Below are 24,688 nucleotides of genomic sequence, written 5' to 3'. Positions count from 1 at the left end.
ATTCAAGTGAATCAAATCATCTTTGATTCAATTGTGTCTTGTGTAGTTACATAAGATTTCCTTACAATTGAACAACTCTTTAACTAGTTCATTTGAGTCAAGTGAACTAGTTATGGTGAAGAAGAATATGGTTAGATACCACATGTATGAGTCTTAATTACCTAACTTGATTTGTTTGGAATTCTTAAATATAACAAGTTAGAAGAAATTATCAAATCCATGGATGTTGGTTTTTATTGTCAAGGAATCTTTTTTCATACTCTTATGGTAACCATTCTTGGTGTAAATCCTTATGGAAAAGATTATTCTTCCTTCTAAGCGTATCAATTCTTGTTCATACAAGTTTGTATTTTAGAAAAGATTATCACAATATTTGATCTTCATGATTACATATTGTGTATTATTACCATGAGATAGTTCTATTGTTCAGTAACTTGATCTCATGAGAGACTTTAAATGATTGGTTCTTAGTCCGCATCTCCTTGTGGGTTTTCTAGAATCCAATATATAAATCCTTATCTCTGGAGTAAGGTCACTCTTGTTGTTCTTTCGGGAATGACATCTTATGGGGGAGAGTTCTTAAATGAACTTGTGCTTAATTGTCATATCTTTGTAGGGAGAAGCGGGTTTGGAACATGAAGGGGTTACTTGTATCTTTATAAACTCCTTGATGAAGTTACTAAGTTTCGACTCTGTGATATCGTCTAAACAAAGTTGATATGCTTCATTCTTTTGGTCATGAAGTGTCTCCGTGAAAATTTCATGAGGATCCCACCAGTCTTCGTACCTTTGCCAATTTATATTGACAAAAAGAGGGAGAATTATTTTGTAGTTCACACTACATATACATATGGTTTACGGATCATTATGTAAGGGGGAGTGGTTTTCATGTTGAGATGGAGTATTGACTAAGGGGGAGTGATACATATCACCGTAGTATTATTGTCAAAGTTGTTATATAATGAAAATTTAATGTTGTGTAATAATACTATGATGGATCTTCAACAAGTAGAGGATGAACACATGAAGAGTTGAAGAACCAAGGAAATAAAGCTTTTCGATTTTGCTTTTAACAAGTACAAGCCATATGTAAAATGGTTTTGTCACTAAAATTGGCAAAGGGGGAGATTGTTAGAGCACTACTCGGTTGAAACCACTTGCGTTGGTATGTCAAGTTAGCTGTTAATTTTAGTTTCCAAAATGCATTCTTGATTTAGCATACTAAAGATAGTTTCAGACTAGATTAGGTCTAAAAAGTTGAATCGAAGCTATCCTTAAAGGATGAAGATTGAAGACTACAAGAAGACTACAGGAAGACATCAACAAGTACTTCATCAACAAAGGTATGTGATTGATTTCATTTGGATTATTTTTCAATTCTACCTTTCTAATCTATCAAGATATATGCTCACTATATGGAACAATTCCGATGACGGTAAATGTACATTTATGTGTATATACTTGAGGTTATTTGATTCATGAACTTGGAGACAATAACCTTTATCCTTATAAAGAATATCATGTTATAGTGAATGAGCTTACGAATCCAACGATCCAAGAATCACCCAATTCCGAATTATAACGAAAAAGTTATGAGTGATTTATTAAAGTTCGTTAGTAGGAAACAATCCATGGGCTGTTTGTAGTAGTTCATGGACTTGGGCCCAATTCGTGACTAAAAGCTATTTTTGGTCAAGTTGGTGATGTTTCCTTGTCTAGGAAAGATGGCTATTATTCCAAACATATTTGATTACCATAGTAAAGTGTGTGAGATAACTTTTAATTTATGTCTAAGTTAGAATGTGATTTATTCACATAAATAAACATTTGCTATTTAATTATTTAATTAATTATTTATGCATAATATTTGTAACTTAGGAAAGACTACCATAATTGGGAGAGTCTTGAAAAAGGAAAATAGTCAAAACCCTAGCTTTTTTTTCAAGCTAACTTTTCACTATAAATAAAGGGTTCGTGAGTTTACACAGTTTTCATCCCCCTTTGGAAAATTGGCGTAAGCTTTGCAGGTTGTTTCCATGTCTTCTGTTCTTCATGAACAAGAGTGAGATAAAAGTCTTTGTATTGGGGATCACAAAGCCAAATTAGATTTAATCTTCGTGATTGATCATACAACTTGTAATCTAGGTTTTTCACCTCTTGTCTATTCTAAGGTTTTCTCTTCTGATATAAAACCATTCAAGAGTTGTTGATCATAAACCCTAGGTTTTGATATATTTTAGTTTCCGTTCGTATACCCACACTTGTTAGTCGAAATCGGAGACTAGAACGAAAAACTTCTATTGAGGCATCTCGTAAAAATCCTTGAGAAGTTTTAAACAATATATCTCTAGATTTATTCTAGTTGTTCTTGTTGTAGAATTATTAGGGTTTTCTTAACTTGGAAATTGATATTTGGAATCGCCCAAGTTCACTTACGAAAATCAGGTTCACGGACTCCTTGTGTGTACGTATATTGATTGTAAGATAAAACCCTAATCTACAAGTTTATTTTGATATTACTTTTACCTAGTAATTGTTTTTATCAAAACTAACACAAGATTTCCAAAACCTTGATTCACATCTAAAGGGAAATCAAACTGGTGTTTTGTGCAAACAAAATATCAAATCGTATCAATCGTATTTGTGTATCTTCTAAAGAGAACCTTGGGTTCTGCTAGAAGATTTGCGTGAAGAATTTCTAAAGAGAATCGGTATTCTGCTAGGAGTTCTACAAGTATTGAAGGAGATATTACATCTAGTATGAATAGGTAGTAGGAAATTGGTGTAACAGCTTTTAATCAGTGTGTGTTTATTCCGGACTAGGTACCGGGGTTTTTCTGCATTTGCGGTTTCCTCGTTAACAAAATTCTGGTGTCTGTATTATTTCTTTTCCGCATTATATTTTATTTATATGATAGAAATATCACAGGTTGTACGTTAAGATCAATCAGTTCCTGTATCCGGCCTTTGGGTTGTTGAGTGAATTGATTGACACTTAAACACTGGTCTTTGTTACCGTTCAAGTTAATCCTCTTATATTCAATCGTGCTCGCGAATTCCTATTTGCTGATTGCGGATTGAATCAAGAGATAGAGATATAAGGGCTTTTTAATAAATTATCCACCTTTTTGAAGTATAATTAAGAAAGTGGCCGTTTTCTCAAATCATTATATAAACTGGCCGAGTTTGACTTTTCCATCCAGGTTTTTCGGAAAAAACGTGTAACGGCAGTTATTGTTTATGTGTCAGTTATCCATTCCATTCAAAAGACTCTTAAGTCCCTCAGATCAACTCACTGGGTTCGAGTTACGAAAACTCACCACTTCAATCTTCTTCCCAGTCGATGATTAATCTCCAAATTAAAAATCAAAGCCCACATTCAAAATCAAAAGATTCAATCAACTATTAGACAAGACCTTATATTATTGATGATGATCATGTTGACGATAGAATTGTTGGTGTTAATGATATCTAATTCTTCTCAAATAACCTCAGGAACCATGGTTAATCGATGAAAAAACTTAGGTTCAAGAACCGGTGGAAACTGAACTTGATTTTGGGAACTGCTCATTCAGGTCTTTTCAAAAACACCTTGTGTGTGTCTACTTCCCCCATATTTCATAACAACCCTCAATCTTGATCATACACAAAAACTGAAACAACAACAACATCATCATTCTTCAACTGACTTTTCATTGAATCTATTTCAATTAAAACCATTGGAACTCTTTGTACGCCTCAATCTTCACCATTCATCACCATATTTCAACTGCAACAGAAATGAACAAGAAAAATTCAGAAACACTGAAAAACCCATCGCAACCAAAATTAACAAAATTGAACTCTATTAAACAAAAAAATAGAAAAAAACACAATCAATCATTGACATAAATCGTGTAATTCATAGAACCAAAAAAGGGGAAAGAACCCCAAACCCTAGAATTCAAATCAATCGAAAATCAATCGATTTCACTAACTAAAAATGATTTTTCATCAAATACTAAGTTAAATAATATGTGGGTTCTAAAAAATTTACATGGATTCTGATTTGTTCATCCTTGATTTGTAATTCATCTTCGCTGCATCAAAGGAAACCCTAAAACTTCAAAATTTCCAAACATCACTAATCTTCTACTTCACTAATAATCATGTCTTTACTGCGAATCACTTCTTGCTCACCAATAACCTAATTTATAACCCTAGTTTCGATGGAAGAGTTGTAAGGGAGACAGAAACAAGAAGAAGAAACGAAATAGAAAAGAGAAGAGAGTCTGGAATCGTAAGATAAAGGGGTGAGGATACGGTGGTAATCTTGAACCAAAATATTGACTAAGTCAATTGGCTGGACCATTTTGGTGGGACCAGGTGAAGAAACTAACGGAAAGGCCAGTTTATATAAAGACCTAAAAATTCTGGTCGGTTTATGAATTATATGGTTTGAAGCTGGACACTTTGTTAATTTGCCCGAGATATAAAACTCTTGATATGCTTTTTATAGATTGAGTCTAACTGTCTAGTTGATTCTCTTGAAAGTGTATTGGAATTTGTCTATTCAGATTGCCAAACGAAATATTGGTTGTGGTTGTTAGACCCCCGCTTTTTCAGAAACCATTGCGAAGCTTGAAGAAACTGTTGCGAAACAGTTGAAGAAACCGTGACAAATAGTTGAAGAAAGCGTTGCAAAAACCTAATCTTCATCCAACCTCATGTACAATTCCAATTCAATTAAATCTTGTTTGTCAGATACAACAAATCTCAACCGTACGATCCGTCCAGCCACCAATCCAGCCTCTGGTTCACCGAACCACTTCAGCAGCTGGTCCAACCCGGTCCAGATCGTTCGGGTATAACAAGTTGCCATGTCATCCTAAGGAATCCAGTCAATCAGTGACACGTCAGCAGAGGCACTCTAGTCAGCACAAACTTCCACATCAGCAATTATTGAATCAGTGATCTTTGCCGCTGACTGATCTGCCACGTCAGCAACTAGTCATCTGCCATGTCAGCATCAGGTCAGTTTCCACGTCAGCGACCTTGTCAGCAACTGATTTGACTGTAATCGCCACGACAGCACCGTTCGGTCAGCAACGCCACATCATCTCTTTCTGCCATGTTAGCATGCAGTGCACAGTGAGCATTGCCACGTCTTCAACATAACGCGCGCTTCGTTCAAATCTTGTTTCGTCAATAACTTCTTCGTTTTAAGTCCGAATTGAGTGATTTTTAGCTCGTTAGAATTGTACTTCAATACCCTACAACATGGAAGAAAAATTTCTTGTTTTCGAGAAACTTTCATATGCACTTAGGGCAGAAACACGATCGAGTTCGAGGTTCGTGGATGGCAACATGATCGAGTGTGAGATGAGGATTGCTTAGACCCTTCAATAGCTAGCCATACATCACATCGCAAGAACCTAAAGCCTCACCTTGCACGTGAGCACATAAGTCTTTCTCTTTTCACAAGTGTAAAATCTCGTCTTGCACGCGAGTATGAAAGACTTGCACCTTGGAAAGCATAAAGTCTCGTCTCGACCACGATCCTAATGCCCGATATTGGTCCAAAGACTCGTACTCAACACAAGAAACAGCCAGCCTGCCCGAGAAGCAAGCGCTTCAACCTTGTTACGTTGCGAGCAAAAATCCTTTCCCCAGTTGCATGCACACTACATTCCGCTCAAGACTCGACTAGCTCTCGAGCATCATCAAGTCCACCATGTTGTAAAAAGTCTCACATAGCACATGAGCAAATTTATTGCAGGTACACAGTTGGGGGCGTCTTTGTAATGTATCTACTCACGCTTGGTGGCGAGTTACGTCATCGACGCGAAGGAAAAACAAACTTCTTAACCCCCAACAAGTTTGAAGTAAAGAGGGGGCGATTTTTGTACCGTCTATAAAATAGACCGGAAGCCCGCTAATCAAACCCATTTAGCCCGTGAAGGAAGATTCTAGAAGTCTTGTTTCCCAAGTTGCTTGCATATCAAGTTTAAATAAGAATTAGGGTTACATAAACTATATAAATACATGTATCCTAAACCCTAATAGGATATGGAATTTTAGGCTGGCTAACCCGGAGAAAACTCTTGTATCCTATAGTCGATAAAATATTCCTCTGTTCCTCCGTGGATGTAGACAACACTTTCCGAACCATGTTAAATCTTTGTCTTCTCTATTTATTTTTAATTCGTTCTTTAATCCTAATTTTCAATAATCATCATCAAATCATCGTATTTAGTGCCTAGAATTAATTTTTGGTACAAACAGTTTCGTTTCAACTTATAAATTCGAAAACAAGTGTGATCGTCTATGGACAATAGTCGAGACAATACAACAACAAGGTATACACTTGATAATACTTAAGGTATAAAAATCGGTTGATTATAGGATCACTATCAAGTGTCTTTGATTAACGTACAAGTTTATTTACTTTATTGTAACTAAACAATAATAATGCGGAAGTAAAGTAAATAACACAAACAAGATTTTGTTAACGAGGAAAAAATCCCGGGACATAGTCCAGTTTTGAATACTCTCAGAATTAAGCCGCTACACAGAGAACAAAATCCAACGTCTTTTAGTTAGTACCAAGTAAACTACCCCTAGTTACTCAGTTCCCTCAGTATCCCTGTTGTAGTAGGGTAAAAACTGATTCTGCTGGAAATGGTAAGTTTGGGTGTGCAGCCGAGAAACGAATCTAAACCCTAAAAAAATGTACTGCACATGAGTACTTTAGATTCGAGAGATCAATATGTACAATGCTGGCCTAAACCAAGAAATGGTCGTTCCAGTCTTGCTTCGGTCATAAAATGAAGGAGAATGGTTGATCTTAGGGAGGGAAGCGAAGAAGGTGTTGAGATCAGAATGGTTAACTTTGAAGGTGTGGTTGTTTTATGACTTGTATCAGAATGTGGAGCTTGCTTGCGGAATGTAAGCTATAAGTTCTTGCTGTTTTCTGAATACTTGTGTTAATAACCCAAAAATGTTGGTTGAAATAGGTTGAAAACCTATTTATATAAGTCATAGTTGAACACACTCTGATCTCATATGAAGTGGAAATAGTTGAGTGATGGAGAAGTGGGGATCGTGTAAAAATGTTGAAAACCACGTCTTACTTTGAGGGAAGACGGGTCGGTTTACACCCACTATTTCTCTGCTGCCACTAATTGTCCGCGTTTCCTAACACTTTCTCGTAATGGGCGTGTTGCACGCCGCACGCTGTAAACCGCCAGACCAATACCCTGATGAACAACCCCCAGTTTGTGACATGTTTGATGTCTCGAGTATTTTCGTGGAAAATATGTAGCAAGTTGCTGAGTGGGTTTTGCTCGCAAGACCTAGTTATTTTTACCAACCACGCGCAAGATAGGCAGCGAGCGGTCATATATTACAAGTCAAGCCATGAGACTTGCCGCAAGAAATAGCATGTAATGCTTCTTAGGTCAAATAATTAAATTATTTGTGAAATCGATATTTATAGAACATCGTTTGTAATCGATGCATATAAAAGCATTGCTTTTAAGCAAGCATCTCAAAATAATCGATGCTCATAAAGCATCGTTGTATAAAGCTCGTTTAAATTAGTCCCGGAGCTTAATATCTTAAAAGGAGCATGACCGCCATCTTTAGGAAGCTTCCAGGAGTTATTCGTGCATGCCAAAGGTGAGTCGGTCGGTCTTTATAGGAGAGTGATGGCCGGTAGCCATTTTGAAATCCTATTGGTCGGACCAAGTTAGATCTAGACCGGTTGAATTGGCTATCCAAATTGAGTGGCTAAGATGATTTGCGGCAATAATCTGTTGTTGTTGAATTACTTAAGACTCTTATGAGTAGCGCGGACAACTAACTTTGGGCAGCTACCATGAGCCATATAGATAGGCTGAGGATTGGCCGATCAGTTCTTGTGGAAGAGGGGCTGCCAGCGACCACGGCGACATCTCATTGGTTCCCCGAAATCAGATCTAGGCCGATCGATTCGGCTGGCGAAGTTGGATGGTCGAGATTGCTTTGCAGCAGTTAATCGCTGTTGTTGGTCGATCTTGAGGCTTTTAAAGCCGCGTGGCCAACCTACTTTGAGCTAACAGTTTTAGGTGTTAGCTGCGGGCTGGGATCAATTCGATTTGTCAGGTCTAAAGGCGAGTCGTTCGTGAGCATACCGGCACTTCATTGGTCGCTCAAAACAAAATCTAAGCCATCCAACTAGGCTGGCTAAGTTGGACGGCCGCGATGAATTTGAGACTGCCATGGCTAGTCTTAACTCGTTAAACCCTTTGTTCAACAACGCAACTAGCCTACTTTTGGCCAGCGATTAGGGTTGTTGCTGGCGAGTTAGGAGAATTCCGATTGGTTTGAATAGTAGTGTGCCCGCCGGTGAACACCATGGAGCTTGTTTGGTCACGCTGGGAGGAGACCAAGCTTGTTAAATTGACTGGCAAAATCGTGCGACCGCGACTGTTTTAAGACTGACATGGGCAGCCTATATTCGATTCCTTAAGGAATTAGGTGTGTCGACCAGCCAACTTCCAACTTTAATTAAAATTGTAGGCTGCATATTTAAAGCGATTTGATTGGTCGATGGGAAAGAGGGGCCCGGAAGGCAGCAATATGGGAACAGCCGGACGATGGTACGGCGATGCCAGCTAGGGCGAACCAGCGCCGCCGCGTCCCTTTTGCTGCTGCCATTACCTGGCGCAATTCCTCTTTATTTCTTATTTTTCGACTTTTCGTAGGATTTTGCTCATACTAGTCCATGATGGATCAATCTCCTAGCTTACCTAGGTTTGGTCTAGACCAATAGGGTTCGATATATTGCGCAGGCCGCAAAAACCTAATTTTTGTAAATTGGTAAAATTAGGTTAAAAAATTGAATTTTGTGAGCTGTCACAAAATTAATCAAATTTGATGATTTCTATGTATTCACACAAAATCATTAATTTTATTCGCAGAGAGCAGCGCAGCGTGCTTCCGAATAAGTACTTTCATGCAGATCTTAATCCTGACACTTTGGGAGATTGATGCTACCCAGCTGTGAGCGAACACTAATCGTCATGTCATGTCAATATTAAGAGTTCAGCTTGGGAACATAGAATAGGAAAAAATACTCAGCAAGCCATACATTAGTGAATAATGCAGGCGAGAGATTAAATACTCATTAGGCTCTATACTAGTAAACAATTCATCTAGGAGCTTGAGTTTCAATACAATATGAAGAGCGGAATAGGCACTCATCAGATATTAATGTATTTTTAGACTCCTTGCGGAATATGGACATATCAAGGTCTACTATTTCTGACACCGGGTCAGCTAGACAGACTTTTACAGTTTTCGCCCTAAACTAAAAACCACCATCAGCACCTACGTTTTCGACCTTTTGGTTACGCACGTGAATCTAAAGACAGAAATCACTATCTCGAGTCTTATTACTCAACTCCTTTTGATCGTATTCCCAGCAAAAAATGAACAAATATGTCTTGAAACCACTCTGTTCAATATTTGGTAAAGGATATATTGAGTTGTCGACAAAGGCTCTAATGTTTAATCCAATATACTTCAGTAACTTAGATTCAGACTCACAACTATCAGATTCGGTAACTGAAGAGTACCACTAAATGATAGTTTCTGATCTAAACGACTTTATGATCAGATAAATCTAATCTAAGTCGGATTCCAGCAGATCAAGATGTGTTCACAAAATTCACAAGATACGAAAACTAATCAGAAAAAAATCTTCTTGTCTTCAAATCTTCAATTTCCTTCAATTGTACCTGCACAAAAAATTTGTATCCTCTTGTGATCAATCACGCACAAAACTGAGTCTGTTAATAACGAATTATCACAAGATGTGTTCAGATCTAAAATCAATTCTGAAGATCCCATTGATACTTTGATCCAGTTTGAGTGACCCTTATGTCAGAAGAGAAGGCTCTCAAGAATAATCAAACTAGGTGCAATCAAAGTTTCAACAACCGTTATTCAATAAAGTCAATAATCCAAAACTAAAATAACACTGCAATTATCTAGTCTCCCACCGGAAAAGATGAGGGTACCCACATACACCACAATCTTTTATTTATCAACATATAGGTACTCTACCGAATCTGATCGTCTATGGACAGAGTCGAGAAAATATGACAATTCAGTTCACACTTCGTGTGATCGTCTATGGATACAAGATCGAGATAATACAACAATAAGATCACTTGTATGATTGACTATGGATACAAGATCGAGACGATACAACAACAAAGTGTGTACTTGATAGTAGGTTCGGAAATAAACGAAAATCTATAGGATCAATATCAAGTATTACAGAGTTAACGTACTTGTGTATTTTACTTAATTTTAATAACAATTATAGTGCGGAAAACAAAGTAAAAGACACAACAATATTTTGTTAACGAGGAAACCGCAAATGCAGAAAAATCCGGGGACCTAGTCCAGTTTTGAATACTCTCATAATCAAGCTGCTATACAAAATCAAATACCAACTTCGTATAGTTGAGACCAAACAGACTAACCCTAGCTACTTGGTTCCCTCAGTATCCTTGCGCCTTCGACTTCTAGAGTCACGCATGTGAATAGCAAGTCCTTTGGATCGTATTCCAAATAGCAAAGGAAGAATCTGTTTGGTTACCACTCTAATCAATCTTGCTAGAAGATATATGAGTTTTTGAAAAAGGCTCTAATGTTTAATATAATAAACTTATTTATCTGGTTAGATCAATCAATCCAATAACTACCGAAATAGTCAAGTTTAGATTCACACTCAATCGATATATATCTCAAAGAGAAAATATAGAGAATGTTGATCCCACACAACCAATAATCATATCTATCAAAGATAAAATGATTCTATTTGGATCCCAGCCGATCAAGGTTTCTGCACTAAATCAACAAGATACGAAAAATAATAAGAATTCTTATTCGTCTTTAAATCTTCTATTTCCTTCAAATACCTGCACAACAACACTTGAATTCTCTTGTTATCAATCACACACAGAACGGAGTCTGTTAATAATGGATTATCACAAGATGTCTTTAGATCTAACAAAAGTTTTAAAGATCCCGTCGATACTTTGATCTAGTCTGAGTGAATCTTATTTCAGAAAAGAAGATTCTCAAGAATAAATAAACTAGGTGCAATCAAAGTTTTAATAACCATTAGTCAATCAAATCAATAATCGAAAACTAATAACACTGCAATTATCTAGTTTCCCACCAACGGTACTCGTAGAGCTTCTTGATCCTACAGAAGTTTTTAAACGAGCGGTCGTAAGAGATTTCACCTAATTAGGATACATTCCTCTCCGAATAGACGGCTCCACCAGAAACAACAATAAATGAAGTTTGTCTGTCTCCTAGGATAGTTTTCTATAAATGCAAACTTAGGTATTTATAGACCAAGGATGTTTGGACACCAAGGAGTTTCCAAAACCGAAAATATTCTCAAGATATGCAATGAATGCCCAAATATGGTTTTCCTATATCCAATAAATGCAGTCTAATATTTTCCGAAATCTCTCATAGAAAATCTCAAATTAGTAAATGCACATTACTAATTTTTATTCTCTAGAGCTATGCATTAATTGCTGGTAATTAAAGCATATAAATCCAAAAACCTTAATTTATTTCGGTACAGGATCACCTTGAGTACCAAGGAATATCTTTGAACAATAAATGATAATAGTTAATGCTCATTTTCAAAGTATGTTGACATCTTTAAATAACAAATCCTAATTCCGAATATACACAAGTTCATGAAGAAAATATATAGTTCATCAAAAATCGGATTTGCATCTTGGAATCGGTTCTACCTCACTTCTAAACAAGTTTAGAATCGGTTCTACCAGAATTCCAAGACTATTATGCGATTGGTCATACCAAGTCACAATGGTTAGTCGTGATCGGTCCTACCAAGTCACACACATGGGTTCAGATCGGTTATACCAATCACATGGATCGGTTATACCTAAACATGATACCTACTTGTGATCAGCCATATGAGTCACTAGGATCGGTCATACCAATTACAATGATCGTCCACACAACCTCTTATGATCGGTGACACCAATTACCAGAATCGGTCACACCAATTACAAAGATCGATCATACTATCTCATGGTGATTACTTAGGATCGGTTACACCAATTACCAGAACCGGTCATACCAAATCATAAATCTAGGTATTGTGATCGGTTATGCCAAGATACATAACCTGAGTTAAGATCGGTTCCACCAACTCACACATATTGGTCATCAAAGAATGTTCAATGAATAGCCGGACCAATATACCTATTGTTTTCCCTTTCAATTCATGAAACAAGTTCACGAACTTACTTCCTTTAAACAAATGTAAAACATTGTTTCCTAAGATGAAATCTTCACCATAACCCATACACATAATTACTATATACAAGATTATGTCGATGTCATATCTACGAAGTTCAAAAGATAAGCATTATACTTTATAATCTAACTCCTTAATACTATGACCATATTATTATGATCATGTCTATCCACTAGAGTATTATATACTATATATGCAGTATATACAGCTTCACACGTTATGTTTTCAATATAGCACGACTTGAAAGATACGTTAGGAATTGAAACAAGTTCAAGTCAATATTACTAACCTCAAGTGGAAGGATAATGTCGTCGTTGTAGTCGTTACTTCTTCTCATTCTTCAAGTCTTCGGAGTAATACTTGTATGTCTCAATATTCCTAGACTTTCTAGTCTAATCTAAACGACTCTATTATTTAATCAAGCGACTTTAGATGAGTTTTGATACTAAAATATGACAACCAAACTTGACATACCAACGCTCGGTAAGTTCAACAGAGCGATGCTCTAACACCACCAATGGTACTCGTACAACTTATTGATCCCACAAAAGTCTTTAAACAAGCAATCATAAGAGATTTCGCCTAACTAGGTTACTTTACTCTCCGGATAGACGACTCCACTAGAAACAACACGAATGAAGTATTACTGGCTCTTAGGATAGTTTGCAAGATATACAAACTTAGGTATATGTAGACCAAAGTTGTTTGGGCAACAAGGAAACTTCAAAACCGAAAGATTCTCAAGATATGCAATAAAGTACTAATTTCATTTAAATAGATAGATATGCTCTTTCAACTTAGGTATATAAATAGAGATGCTCACTTTGCTTCCTAGTTGATAGCTAGAGTCGTCATTTATGAAGCTAGGTTTCCTCTGAGAAACAAAATTAGGTTTACAACTAAAAGACTTCTCTTTGGGAATTCATGAGCTAGTACGACCATCTCTTCTTTGATAGTTCGTGTATCCTGATCTTGCTTTTTTGTTATCAAGGTATTCGTAATATCCTTCAGGAAAGATAGATTGAAATAGCAAAGTTCTCTTCGTCTCAGACTTTGTGATTCCTCATGATAGATATGTGAAAATTGATCTTAAATGATCTTTTGAAGATTGTTCTTGATAGGTGGTAAAAGATCCAGGATTCTCATCTAAGTGAGTGTAAGTATTCCAGATTGTGAGATTTACTAGCTTTGTATACTAGAAACAGGTTTTCAAGCCTTGATCTTCGATCTAAAGGGAAAATCAAATAGTCTTATATGTTAGAGGAAGATTGGTATCAAAAGTCTTCACTGAGGTTGAAGCAACTCTTAGGATGTAAAGGACGCCAGCTAAGGAATCGATTGCGTAGAACCTGATGAGGTTCAAGAGACGTAAAGAGCGCGACTGTAACTGAATTGTTTGGAGTGTGGATTCATTTTCAACTACATTTTAGTCCAAAGTATGATAGCAAGCTAGAGCCTATAACTGCTTAATACAGTTTGGTGTTCAAAGCTGGACGAGGTCTCGGGATTTTTCTACAGTTGCGGTTTCCTCGTTAACAAAACTTCTGGTGTCTTGTGTTTTTCTTTTTCCGCATTATACTATTTATCTTTATAATTTGAGTTACGCAAGTTGTACGTATTCAATCTTAATAGATACGCCCATATAATTGTGACCGATTAAGATTGGAAATCGTATCAAACACGCAAGCCACCAGTTAGGCCATATATTTTACTAAGGAAGAAATTTACCGTTTTTTATATAAAAATATAAAAAATTAAGAAACTGACGGATTTTTTCGTGGTTTAACAATATAGATGTGAATTCAATTACTCCCTCTCTATTAAAAAGATAAAGCTAGTTATTATTTTTGGATATGTTAAAATGATAAGTAAGCTTTCGTTTTGGAAAGCCAAAATGTTATGTGATTGTCACACCCCTAATTCGAGGCCTAAAATTCATATGGATAACGACCGGAAATACAATTTTACCTATAAGTACTCAATATTATATACTTGCAACAGGAAGTGCGCACATTTATTTAACTAGCAACAAAAGTCTTTATTTCTTTTCTCTTTATCTCTTATATCATCTTGCATTGCACTAAAGGTTTGCCATGCTACTAACTTGCATGATTAGCATCATAATGAACACAAAGATATAATGCAACACTCTCTTATATCGCATTAAAGGAAGATTACGAAACTTGTTTTAAACAGGACTACATAGACCATTCACTCTTTTAAGTGCCTAACTCTCTCTAACTTGAGACTTACTTACCAAAAGCCAACCCATATATGTACACGGAGAAGACTACTTCTTTATCCCTTTTTTCCCTTTTAGAAAAGGGAAAAATAGACTACACGTAAGGAGCGCGACTGTAACTTAATTTTTTGAAGGGTGGATTTGGTTTCAACTGCATTCCAGTCTGAAATATGATAGTGAGCTAGTGTCTGTAGATTCTTAATACAGTTTGGTGTTCAAATCTGGACGAGATCTCGGAGTTTTTCTGCAGTTGCGGTTTCCTCGTTAACAAAACTCCTGGCTTCTTGTGTTTTTCTTTTTCCGCATTATATTGTTTATCGTTATAATTGGATTTACGCGATTTGTACATATTCAATCTTAATAAATACGTTTATCTAATTGTGATCGATTACGACACTTGTTTCTTGTGGAATTCGTATCTTGAAAGATAGATAACAAGTCTAATTACTTGGCACAAATCCGGTTGGATTATTTGGATACGACTAGATTGGTTTTGGATATTGATTTTTGAGATCGTTTAAGTACTCTTCTTAACAATCAGGTATCACAGACTCTTTATCTTATACACACTGATTGAGAAGAGGTAGAGATATAAACTCTATATACATGTTTTCAAGGATCGTCAAGTTGGTCAGCTTGCAATTTTATTACGTTTTTGTTCATACAGGATGTCGAACTAAAAAGTTGGTGGTGTACTTGGTATCCCTGCGTTTTCAAATAACGTTTTTAATTTTATTTAATATAATAATGTCAGAAATTTATATACTTGTACTTCAACCAAGTAACTAATAAGAGAACCATAGCTTCCTCATATAGGGAAGTTAGGGGTCAAATCCCTTTAATATCATAAATCCTAGGTTCACGTCCATGAATGTAGTTCTAGAAACAATTGTTCTATGTAATAAAAAAAAAAGCTAAGTAACTAATATCAACATTAGTGAACAAGATCAACATACAAAAAAGTAAAATAATAACTACTAAATTAGCGGATATAGATCCCAAAGGATTATTAATCACACACACGTACCCAATCAATTAATTGGTGTACGGATTCGAGACCCATCCATATGGAAAAAAATATGGCCCAGTTGGAATCCGTGAATTCAATTCCAAATGCTCACCCATAGGTGGAGTATTTGAATCCAAACTAAAAAGCCACCAGTTAGGCCTTCTATTTTATCCGGGAAGAAATTGTTTCAAAATATAGAAAACTAAGAAATTTACAGCATTTGTCGTTGATTAACAATATAGATGTGAATTCAATTACTCCCTCTCCATTGAAAAGATGAAGCTAGTTATTATTTTTAGATATGTTAAAACGATAGGTAAGTTTCCGTATTGGGAAAATTAAAAGTTATTCGACTGTCACACTCCCGATTCCTGGCCTACAATTCCAGTGGATAATGATCGGCAATACAATTTTACCCACAGGTACTCAATATTATACACTTGCAACAACAAGCGCATGCTTAACCCTTTAACTAGCAACAAAAGTCTTTATTTTATTTTTTTTCTCTTCATCCCGTATTGCACTAAAGGTTTGCCATGCTACTAACTCGCATGATTAGCATCATAATGAACACAAATCTATAATGTAACACTGTCTTATATCGTATCAAAGGAAGATTACGAAACATGTTTAAAACAGGATATATCCTCTTTAAGTTCCTAACTCTCTCTGACTTGAGACTTACTTACCAAAAGCCAACCCATATATATGTACACGGAGAAGACTGCTTTTTTATCCTCTTTCTCCCTTTTAGAAAAGGGAAGAAGAGACTACTTACTTCACTCCATTTTTTCACGTTCATTTAAAAATAATAAAGGAAAAGAAACGGGAAGAAAACTGGAAAATTTGCATGTTAGGTACGATTTAAAAAAAATAAATTAAAAGCATTTTCTTTTTCTTGTTTTCATTTTCTAAACTATCGGGTAAGAAATTTAAAAACTGTTTTGCAAACCAAAAAAAATCAACTAAACCAAATTAAATGTAAAGACTCATCTAGAAAATGATAAAAACAATTCTCGCACGTGCAACTCTTGCGGCAAGCTCTTACTTCATTCTAGAAAAAAAAAGACGCAGAAAACGATTATTTATCGTTTTTATTTTTTTATTTTTTTAAAAACAAAAAACAAATGAGAAATATTTTCTACCAAACACGTTATTTCCCGTTTTCTATTTTCTAAAAACTGTTTTCAAAATCCATACCAAATGCAGCCTTAATTAGATGTTATAATTTCCGTGTTAACCCAACATGTCTATCTTTGAAACGGAGTGAGTAGCTAAAGTTGCATTTTCAATTTTTACCATACGGAAGAGGGAAGAGGGAACTGTAAAAAAATTAGTATTGGGATAAAAAAACATTGACCATAAATGCAAGAACATTACTATATTACAGTGGCAAACTAAGAATTTTGGTAAACGTCTACATGTATATATATATGTATATGTGAAATCTGCTATATACTAAACCTAATGATATGTAATTTGTTTACAAGAATTTGAAGGAAAATCAATCAAGAAACTTAAAATTAAAAATACAAATTGAATTGAACTGAGAACAATATGAAGCCACTCTAATGCGGAAGGAAGTTACCGTTAAATTTGTTGAATGGTACGGTGGTTCTTACGCAAACCCCTATTATGATCATTCGTTAATAAAACTTCCATAATAAAGATCGAAGGCGCCGCATCAATTGAACATTGAAGGCCATAAATGTTCGAGTTTTCAGCTTCCTCTTTCCACACTCTCCACATTGCATGAATCATGACAGTTCAATTGCACCATGGTATGTTGTCGAAAGAATTTTGACTTGTTTTCTGGGTGTCAAACTATCAATGACTAATGAACAATTAACAAGAAACGTAACTTGCTTTAATGGCAAGTCCCCCATCTCGATAACGATAGGCGCTCTAACAATAATCAATAGAGGAATTTTTCCTGTTTTTCTGTTATCCAGGAGAGCTTCTTGAAGACCTGAACCGAATTCACTTTTACCTTTCAAAACAATATCCAAAAAAGTCACATTTTGATGACCCTGTTTAAACGTTGGTATTTTTCCTGTACAGAGTGTTGAATCAGAATAAGTGATAGCGATTGAACTTTCAGGTGCATAGAAAATAGTAATTCTTTCGTTGGGGTTTTCGGCTCTAACAGTAACGTCAAATTCTGTATAGAGACTGAAATCAGCTTGAAGATCGAAAGCACCAATACCAATATGATCGACTTTATAAGTAGGCATTTTGGGTTGGTATATAGCGTAGATATAGAAAACAAAAGCAGATAACCCGAAGATAAGTATGAAAAGAAAACAGTAGAAACAACAAATACATTTGAGACAACAATTTCCTTTCTTCTTGTAAGGTTGAGCAGTAGAATGGTAACGCGGGATGTTACGACGATAAGGAGGCGGACGAACACCACCGTCTCCACCATTTTCTGATAACATTACATATTTTGGAGGTCCACCAGTATTCGTTTCTACATCCATGGGGTGGACCCTATGGTGGCCGGACATAAAAATGCAGAAATAATATGCTGTAAGAACTAATGGAAGCTAGGTAAACATAAAACAGAGAAGAAAGAAGAAGTATGAAGGAAGAAGAGAAGAGAAGAGAAGAGAAGAGATGAAAGACAGGGAAAGAGGGGTGGTTTTCTTCTTCTCCGTGAGATTAGAGATTTTTGTTGATTAATTTAGCCAGAGAAAGTAATTATGAGGTTGTTTGTTTGTTTGGAAAAGACAGGAAAAATTTGAGACGTTAATCCGAGGAAAATGGTTTTCCTCACAATTAGGCCCCCGTTCAACTTAGATGCCCAAATGTAAGAGCTCCCGCAATGCTAGCTATATACATACCGTATTGATCTATCTTACAAAACAGATGTGTTTTTGCTGATCCGACGGATCATATAGCTTTCAAAGTTCTACGGATTAATCACGGCTTAAAATGCTTCCGCCCTGATCAAACGTCCCATTTTCGATTTATTCATTCTTCCTTCAATTTTCTTAGAATCTGCTATTTAAATAATACATTGATTCCAGTTACCGGAAATAGGGTTATTCTCTCCATCAATTGCTCATCCGTTACGGGAAAAAATCACCGCCATTGACAGCTCACTAATTTCATCTAATCGAATCCTACATAAACCTCAAAAGAGGTTACCTTCAAAAGGTTCTCAGTTTGTTTCTCAACCAACTCTGTAAGTTTCATTTTGGAAAAATTTTCTTCATAGTTTTCTTAAATTTTTTGGTTTATTTAGTTGTTATTAAGGGCTTTTTTCTCATCTCCATGATTTTATTCAATAGAAAAGCTACGTTTTTTTTTCTTCTCATCTTGCTATGGTTCCATCTTACTTAATTTCCATTTAACGTGTTTGTTAAAATTTGTAGCGGTTGATGGATGATCTTGGTTCTAGTTCGCAAGCCATGGAGATGAAGTCAACCCAAATAAGGTACCGACTGATCCGGGCCTGAGGCTGTGCAGGCCGTGCGACCGCACAGGGCCCAGCTCTGCCAAGGGCCTTTTTTTGTAGCCCAATAGTCACTCACCCTTAAACCCAAAAAAAATCTTTAGCGTCGCTAGGACTCGAACACAAAACCATTGAGCTACCAAACCATTGAGTCCATTGAGCTATGATTTTGTTGGTGGTTAACAAGACCGAAGCCATTACATTTGTTCAGCGCTTGATAAAACACCTCTTAAAAGATAAGCAACAATTTACAAATTAAGTAAAAATTATTGATACTGTTTTTTTACTGTTGTCAAAAAAATTTCAACATTATAAAAGGCCCTAGAAAATTTTTCGCACAGGGCCCTTCTAAGCACAGGAACGGCTCTTACCGATAGTGATTTTTTCTCTTCATATGATCTGTTTCTTTATGTTGTTCTTGGTGTCCCGTGATAATTTACATGATTCAACTGTGAAATTAAAGTACATGTTCGCACTTTCAGTATTGTTGTTGAATGATTTTTTGATTATTGTAAGACCTCTCGGGGACTTGCTGTAAGAATAAGAAAGAGGAATCTCACAATCTAGGTGTTCGACTTACGTCTGTGTCCCACAATTCTCATTAAACATAAATCTGTAAGTTGCACACCAACTGTTTGAAAGCATATCCCAATGACCAATGTTTTAACTCTCGATTGCTATGAGCTTGCGATGAATTTGCCTCTTTCTTGGTTACATACCTAAACTGATTCTGAAAGGATCTATATAGATTTTCCCCACAGAGCGGAAATGAGTCAAACTCTAAGTGTCATGAAACATTCCTTTAGTCTACCAGAAGAAATTTCAGTGATTTTGCACAATTCCTTCTTCTATTGTCACCTTTGGCAGGAACCAAAGAGAAAAAGAAGGGTAACTCACTTTCTTCAATCTGTAGCCAGTATTCTCTCTCCCTATGATATCTAATAGAATTTCATAATCTTTTCCATTAGGAAAAAGCACATGCAATACTATAATACAGCCACAGAAAAGAAAACAATGTTTACCGATGCTACAATAGAAAACAAAAAAAAAAGAAAGGTAATATTAATTGTTAGTCTGTTTCTGTTTAGCAAGCTATTTTTTCTTAAAATATATATATGAGATTGTTAAAATGGCAAGCAAAGTTGACTTTTTTTTTTCCCTTTGTAGCAGGCACATGATGAGGATCAAAGAAGTGGAGACAATTATGTGTAGGGATTGTGTTGAAAAGGATGGTAATATTCTTTTTCAATGGTAGTTGGTTTACTTAATTTTGTTCTTTAGTTCCTGCTTTTCGTCTCACTGCAAGTGGTTACGGTTTTAATTTCTATGTTTGTGTTATTCGACCTGAATCTTATCGTGTTAGGAGTTGGTTGACAAAGTTAGTGATCATAATCATGCAGAAGACACAAAGGTTGCATAGAGAACCTCGGGATATTATTTGGTGTACCACGTAAGACACAAAGATGTTCCTAGAATGACAAATGTCGTCTATCCTGTAATGGTACTATAAGGTACGTCCACTACTATTAACTATGAAAACATAGCATTTTGATATGTTAAAATTCAACGTTGGTTAAATTGTTGACCCTAAGATGGTTTAGACGGCCATTGTTGTAGTGGGTTATCATAAGGAATTTTCACAATTTAAATCAATATATATTTATGTATACATCTTGAAAGTATGCAACAGCCGATGACGAGTGCGAGACAAATTTAAAAAAACTTGACGGGGGTGTATGCAGTTTGGGACATAGTAGTAGATGGTGTTTTTTCATTTTCCCAACTCTATTTTCTTCCAGCATCCACAATATTGTGAAACAAGTCCAGATTTGAGCTAAAGAGAACAATATTTCTGCATGCTTGGAGGGACTACGGAAATCATTTAAGGCTATGGTTAAAAATCCTGTTACCGTATCTACTTCCGGAATGGGCTCAACTGACCACAAAAATTCACCGTGTTACAATTGCTATAATATTTTGGCTGTCTCGAGCAGTTTGGAAGTTGTTGTTTGGCAACTTTTGTTGCCATTATGTTGTAGTATTTCATCATCATATGAATTTCAATGGGGGATTCTTTATTTATTGCCATAAGTAAAAGGATTTTGGATGTCTTAAAAGATGTCTTAAAATGTATCTCTAACAGAGATATTTTCTTAGGTTTATGCATCTCTAACAGAGATTTTAAAGTGGATTTAGAAAGCATTTTTTAATTACGAAATGTTCTAACTGTTTTGTGTTGGTTCTGCTTTTGATTAACATAGGATCCTCGGGTTTTGGGTGAAAGAATGTCATTGAGCTAGAAACAAATCCACCATCACCGGCAGAACAAGTGTATAAATTCTCCCAATTCAGGTAAACAACACACAATCCCTGATTACCCCGTATTTAGTTTCCCTCTGTCTCTATAATCTATTTTGTCATTATGAATACAAAATGTAAGTTATTATCATTCTTTTTTAGGAAGGTTGATTTGTTTATGCTTTTCTCCATATATATTGTATTTCTTTAATTCTCTAATGTCAGCTTCTGAGGTGGGTGTTTGCTCTTGAATGAGGGAAGGAAGCTAAACAGCGAATTCTGGGATTTTACAGATGTGTATATCATTCCCGGTTAATAATCATGTACATCGCAGAAAAGTGGGAAGCATTCTCAGTCAGAGTTTTTTTGCCTCCTGCAGTATGAATAAAGAATCGACACCATATTGATGCAACGATGTGCGGCGAAGAAGCAGATTGCAAGGTGGTTGTAAAGAATTGAAAGATTAGGTGTATAATAAAGATAACACAAACATAGTGATATAGAATTACTAGATGACCCCTGCCACGGTGGGATGGCCGACCGAAGAAATCGACACAAAATATCTTTTTTCCTCGCACGGTGCGAAAGTATCATTTTTCCTGACACGGGGTGAAAGTGTTATTTTTTCTTGAAACGGGAAATTACTCGATGCATAAACCAAAATATGGTTGCATAATGTGTTATTCATCCTTTGTGGTGGTTTGCACAATGGTTATGCATTCAATTTTCGAAAATTGTGCATAAAATGAACAACTTGGTATAGGGGCGTCAAGTTCTGGTAGAGGGGCGGCAATCTAATAAGACAAAAAAGGTCATTACAAGGAAATTCAAGTGTCCCTTATCAAAAAAAATCTGGAAATGACTAATTAGCCCTTATTGTTGATAATCAAGATTAGTAATGATAATCAAGATTAGTATTGATAATCAAGATTAGTGTTGATAATTAATTTTCACTTATAATAACTCTAAAAATCAGATTTTTAGAGTTATAAAAAAAAAATTTAGAGGAGAAGAAAAAAATAATTTATGTGATATTTGTGAAATCTTAGATTTTGATTCACTCAACCAAAATGAGTGATTCCAGTGGCAAATTTGAGGTGGGTGAATCTCTATATGATAGAGAAAACAAGTACTACATACCTCTTGATGGAGATCCTGATATGGAGTATTTTTTAGATGGTAGAGATTTTTTAGCCCAAAGTGAAGGTCAATCTCAACCAATTGAAGAAATTAGCCAACAAAGTGAAGAACCAAACACTGAAAATGACTAGGTATACTTCTAAATTAGTTCCCGTTAGCTTTTTGTTGATCAAAATTATCTAAAGTACGTAAAATGATCAAATTTTTAAAATTTTCAAAAAAACATACGGTTGGAAATAAGCTAGTTACCAACCGTAACTAGCAGTTACGGTTCGAAAAGTATCCAATGCCAACTGTAACTGGTTCAATTTGGGGAAAAATCCAATCATAATACTAGTTACGGTTGGTAGAAAATTTTCGATACGAACCGTACCTAGGTTACGGTTGGTTATTTCATGCATTAGTTACCAACCGTAACTCGTCATGTGCATGGCTGTATTTACTGCACTTATTACGGTTGGTAATATAAGAATTAGTTACCAACCGTAACCTGTGCTACAGTTTGTTCTGTATTTTCGTAACCAACCGTAAATGGCTCTGTATGTTCTCAATTTTTTTTTTGATGTGGTTACGGTTGGTTAGAAGATGAAAGTTACAAACCGTAGGTTTGGTACGGTTCATAAGTGTTTGTAGTTACCAACCGTACCCAAGTTACGGTTTGTTTATCCTCTGTCGTTACCAACCGTACATGTATACATATTTTTGTTTTTTTGTCTTGTTTAGACTAATGTGGCTATATATTTGTCTAGATCGGGGATTTTATTCCTCTTCATTATCATCAGCTTCTTCAAGGTTCTTTTCAACTCCTACCTCTTCAATTTCTTGTTCATTAGGTTCAGCTTCTTCAAGGTTCTTTTCAACTCCTACCTCTTCAATTTCTTGATCATTAGGTTCAGCTCCTTCAAATTCAACCCCGGACTTACCTACAAATGGTTCTCTAAGCCTAATCTCAAATTGATTCTTCTTCTTCTTCTTCGCATTCTTGGGGTCACCTCTATGATCTACCCCTAAATGCTCACCGCGAGGGGTGGGTGTATGCTCAATCGGAGTTAAGTTATTCCCTCTCTTTTTCTTCATCCTATCAGGATTCCTATACAAGCAATACATATGTATGATTTCTTAAAGGTTGAACAAACCAGATAGAAACAAATAAACCAAAAAAATTGTGACCATAATAACTTACGGTTTGTAACTTGAAACTAGTTACGGTTCGTAACTTGGCACTAGTTAAACAACGTATAAAATTACGACTGTTAACTTTGGTATCGTCTTCAACCGTATAATAATTTGAAAATCAGTTTTGAGACACATGATGATTTACGGTATGTAACTTGAAATTCGTAAACAACCGTAGAAAGTTACGGTTCGTAACTTGACACTCGTAAGAAACCGTATACAAGTACGGTTGGTAACATAAGTTCCGTTATCAACCGTATAATCATTTGATACTTAGTTTTCAGACACATGATGATTTACGGATGAAGACTAAAACTACCATACATGCTGTAACATACCTACGGTTCATAATTGAGCAACTATTGTGTACCGTACGAACAATCAAAATATCTTGTGACACGGCGTCGCTTACGGTTGGTAATAAACTCACAACTACATACCGTATGTAAAATACGGTTGGTAATGAACTAACAAATACGAACCGATGGCAACCAAAAAGACATGCATGACAAAATACGATACGTAATAGGGTTTGAGATACGAACCGTAACTGAAAAAAATTCTCAGTCCCAAGAACATACGGTTGGTATTTGAGATGAATTCAATAGTTACGAACCGTAAAAGCATCAAATTCATCAGTTTCGGTTCGTAATTGAACCAATTCCAACCGTAGAAACATCAAATCCAGAATTTGAAATTCGATTTTAACCTAAAACCCTAATTTTTGATGGAGCATACACTTAAATTGAACACAATAAACAAAATACTAAATGGGTTTTTCAATAAATACCTCATATAAGTCATTGCACTTGATTTGTCCACTTGAGGAGTTTGGAATTGATGTTCTTTACCGATTGAGGGATGTTCTTGATTGGAAGCGGTTGAATATTCGTCAACTTTCTTCTTCTTCGTCATCTCTAATATGGACTTCAATCAACGATTATTAATGTTGCGAATCGCCGATTAATCGAAGACGACGATGAAGTTTCGATTGTAATGGAGGTGGTGCTTACGGTTACA

The 24,688-nt window shown here is 35.8% G+C and overlaps 1 protein-coding gene and 1 long non-coding RNA gene across 3 annotated transcripts; one reads left to right on the top strand and one right to left on the bottom strand.

Moving 5' to 3' along the window:
• Nucleotides 1-16,917: 16,917 nt before the first annotated feature.
• LOC113306260 (NDR1/HIN1-like protein 6) lies at nt 16,918-18,323 on the bottom strand. Its single transcript, XM_026555222.1, has one exon. It carries the CDS (start codon nt 18,102-18,104, stop codon nt 17,352-17,354), a length of 753 nt encoding a protein of 250 aa, XP_026411007.1. The 5' UTR covers nt 18,105-18,323; the 3' UTR covers nt 16,918-17,351.
• Nucleotides 18,324-19,803: 1,480 nt separating this feature from the next.
• On the top strand, nt 19,804-22,161 carry LOC113306268. Of its 2 annotated transcripts, none has more exons than XR_003338632.1 (6): nt 19,804-19,942; nt 20,023-20,110; nt 20,225-20,286; nt 20,455-20,565; nt 21,316-21,406; nt 21,578-22,161. It is a non-coding gene; the product is annotated as an uncharacterized LOC113306268 (long non-coding RNA). The 2 variants fall into 2 exon arrangements; XR_003338633.1 differs by having other exon boundaries at nt 20,222-20,286.
• The last annotated feature ends 2,527 nt before the right edge of the window (nt 22,162-24,688 follow it).

The sequence above is a fragment of the Papaver somniferum genome, chromosome 1 (assembly GCF_003573695.1).
Source record: "Papaver somniferum cultivar HN1 chromosome 1, ASM357369v1, whole genome shotgun sequence".
Classification (NCBI taxonomy): domain Eukaryota; kingdom Viridiplantae; phylum Streptophyta; class Magnoliopsida; order Ranunculales; family Papaveraceae; genus Papaver; species Papaver somniferum.
Note: the sequence above shows the minus strand (reverse complement) of the source record. Positions and strands in the feature narration are given on the sequence as shown.

Excerpts from the sequence above, each read along its gene's own strand:
- LOC113306260 (XM_026555222.1), bottom strand. The coding sequence starts at position 18,104 with ATGTCCGGCCACCATAGGGTCCACCCCATGGATGTAGAAACGAATACT.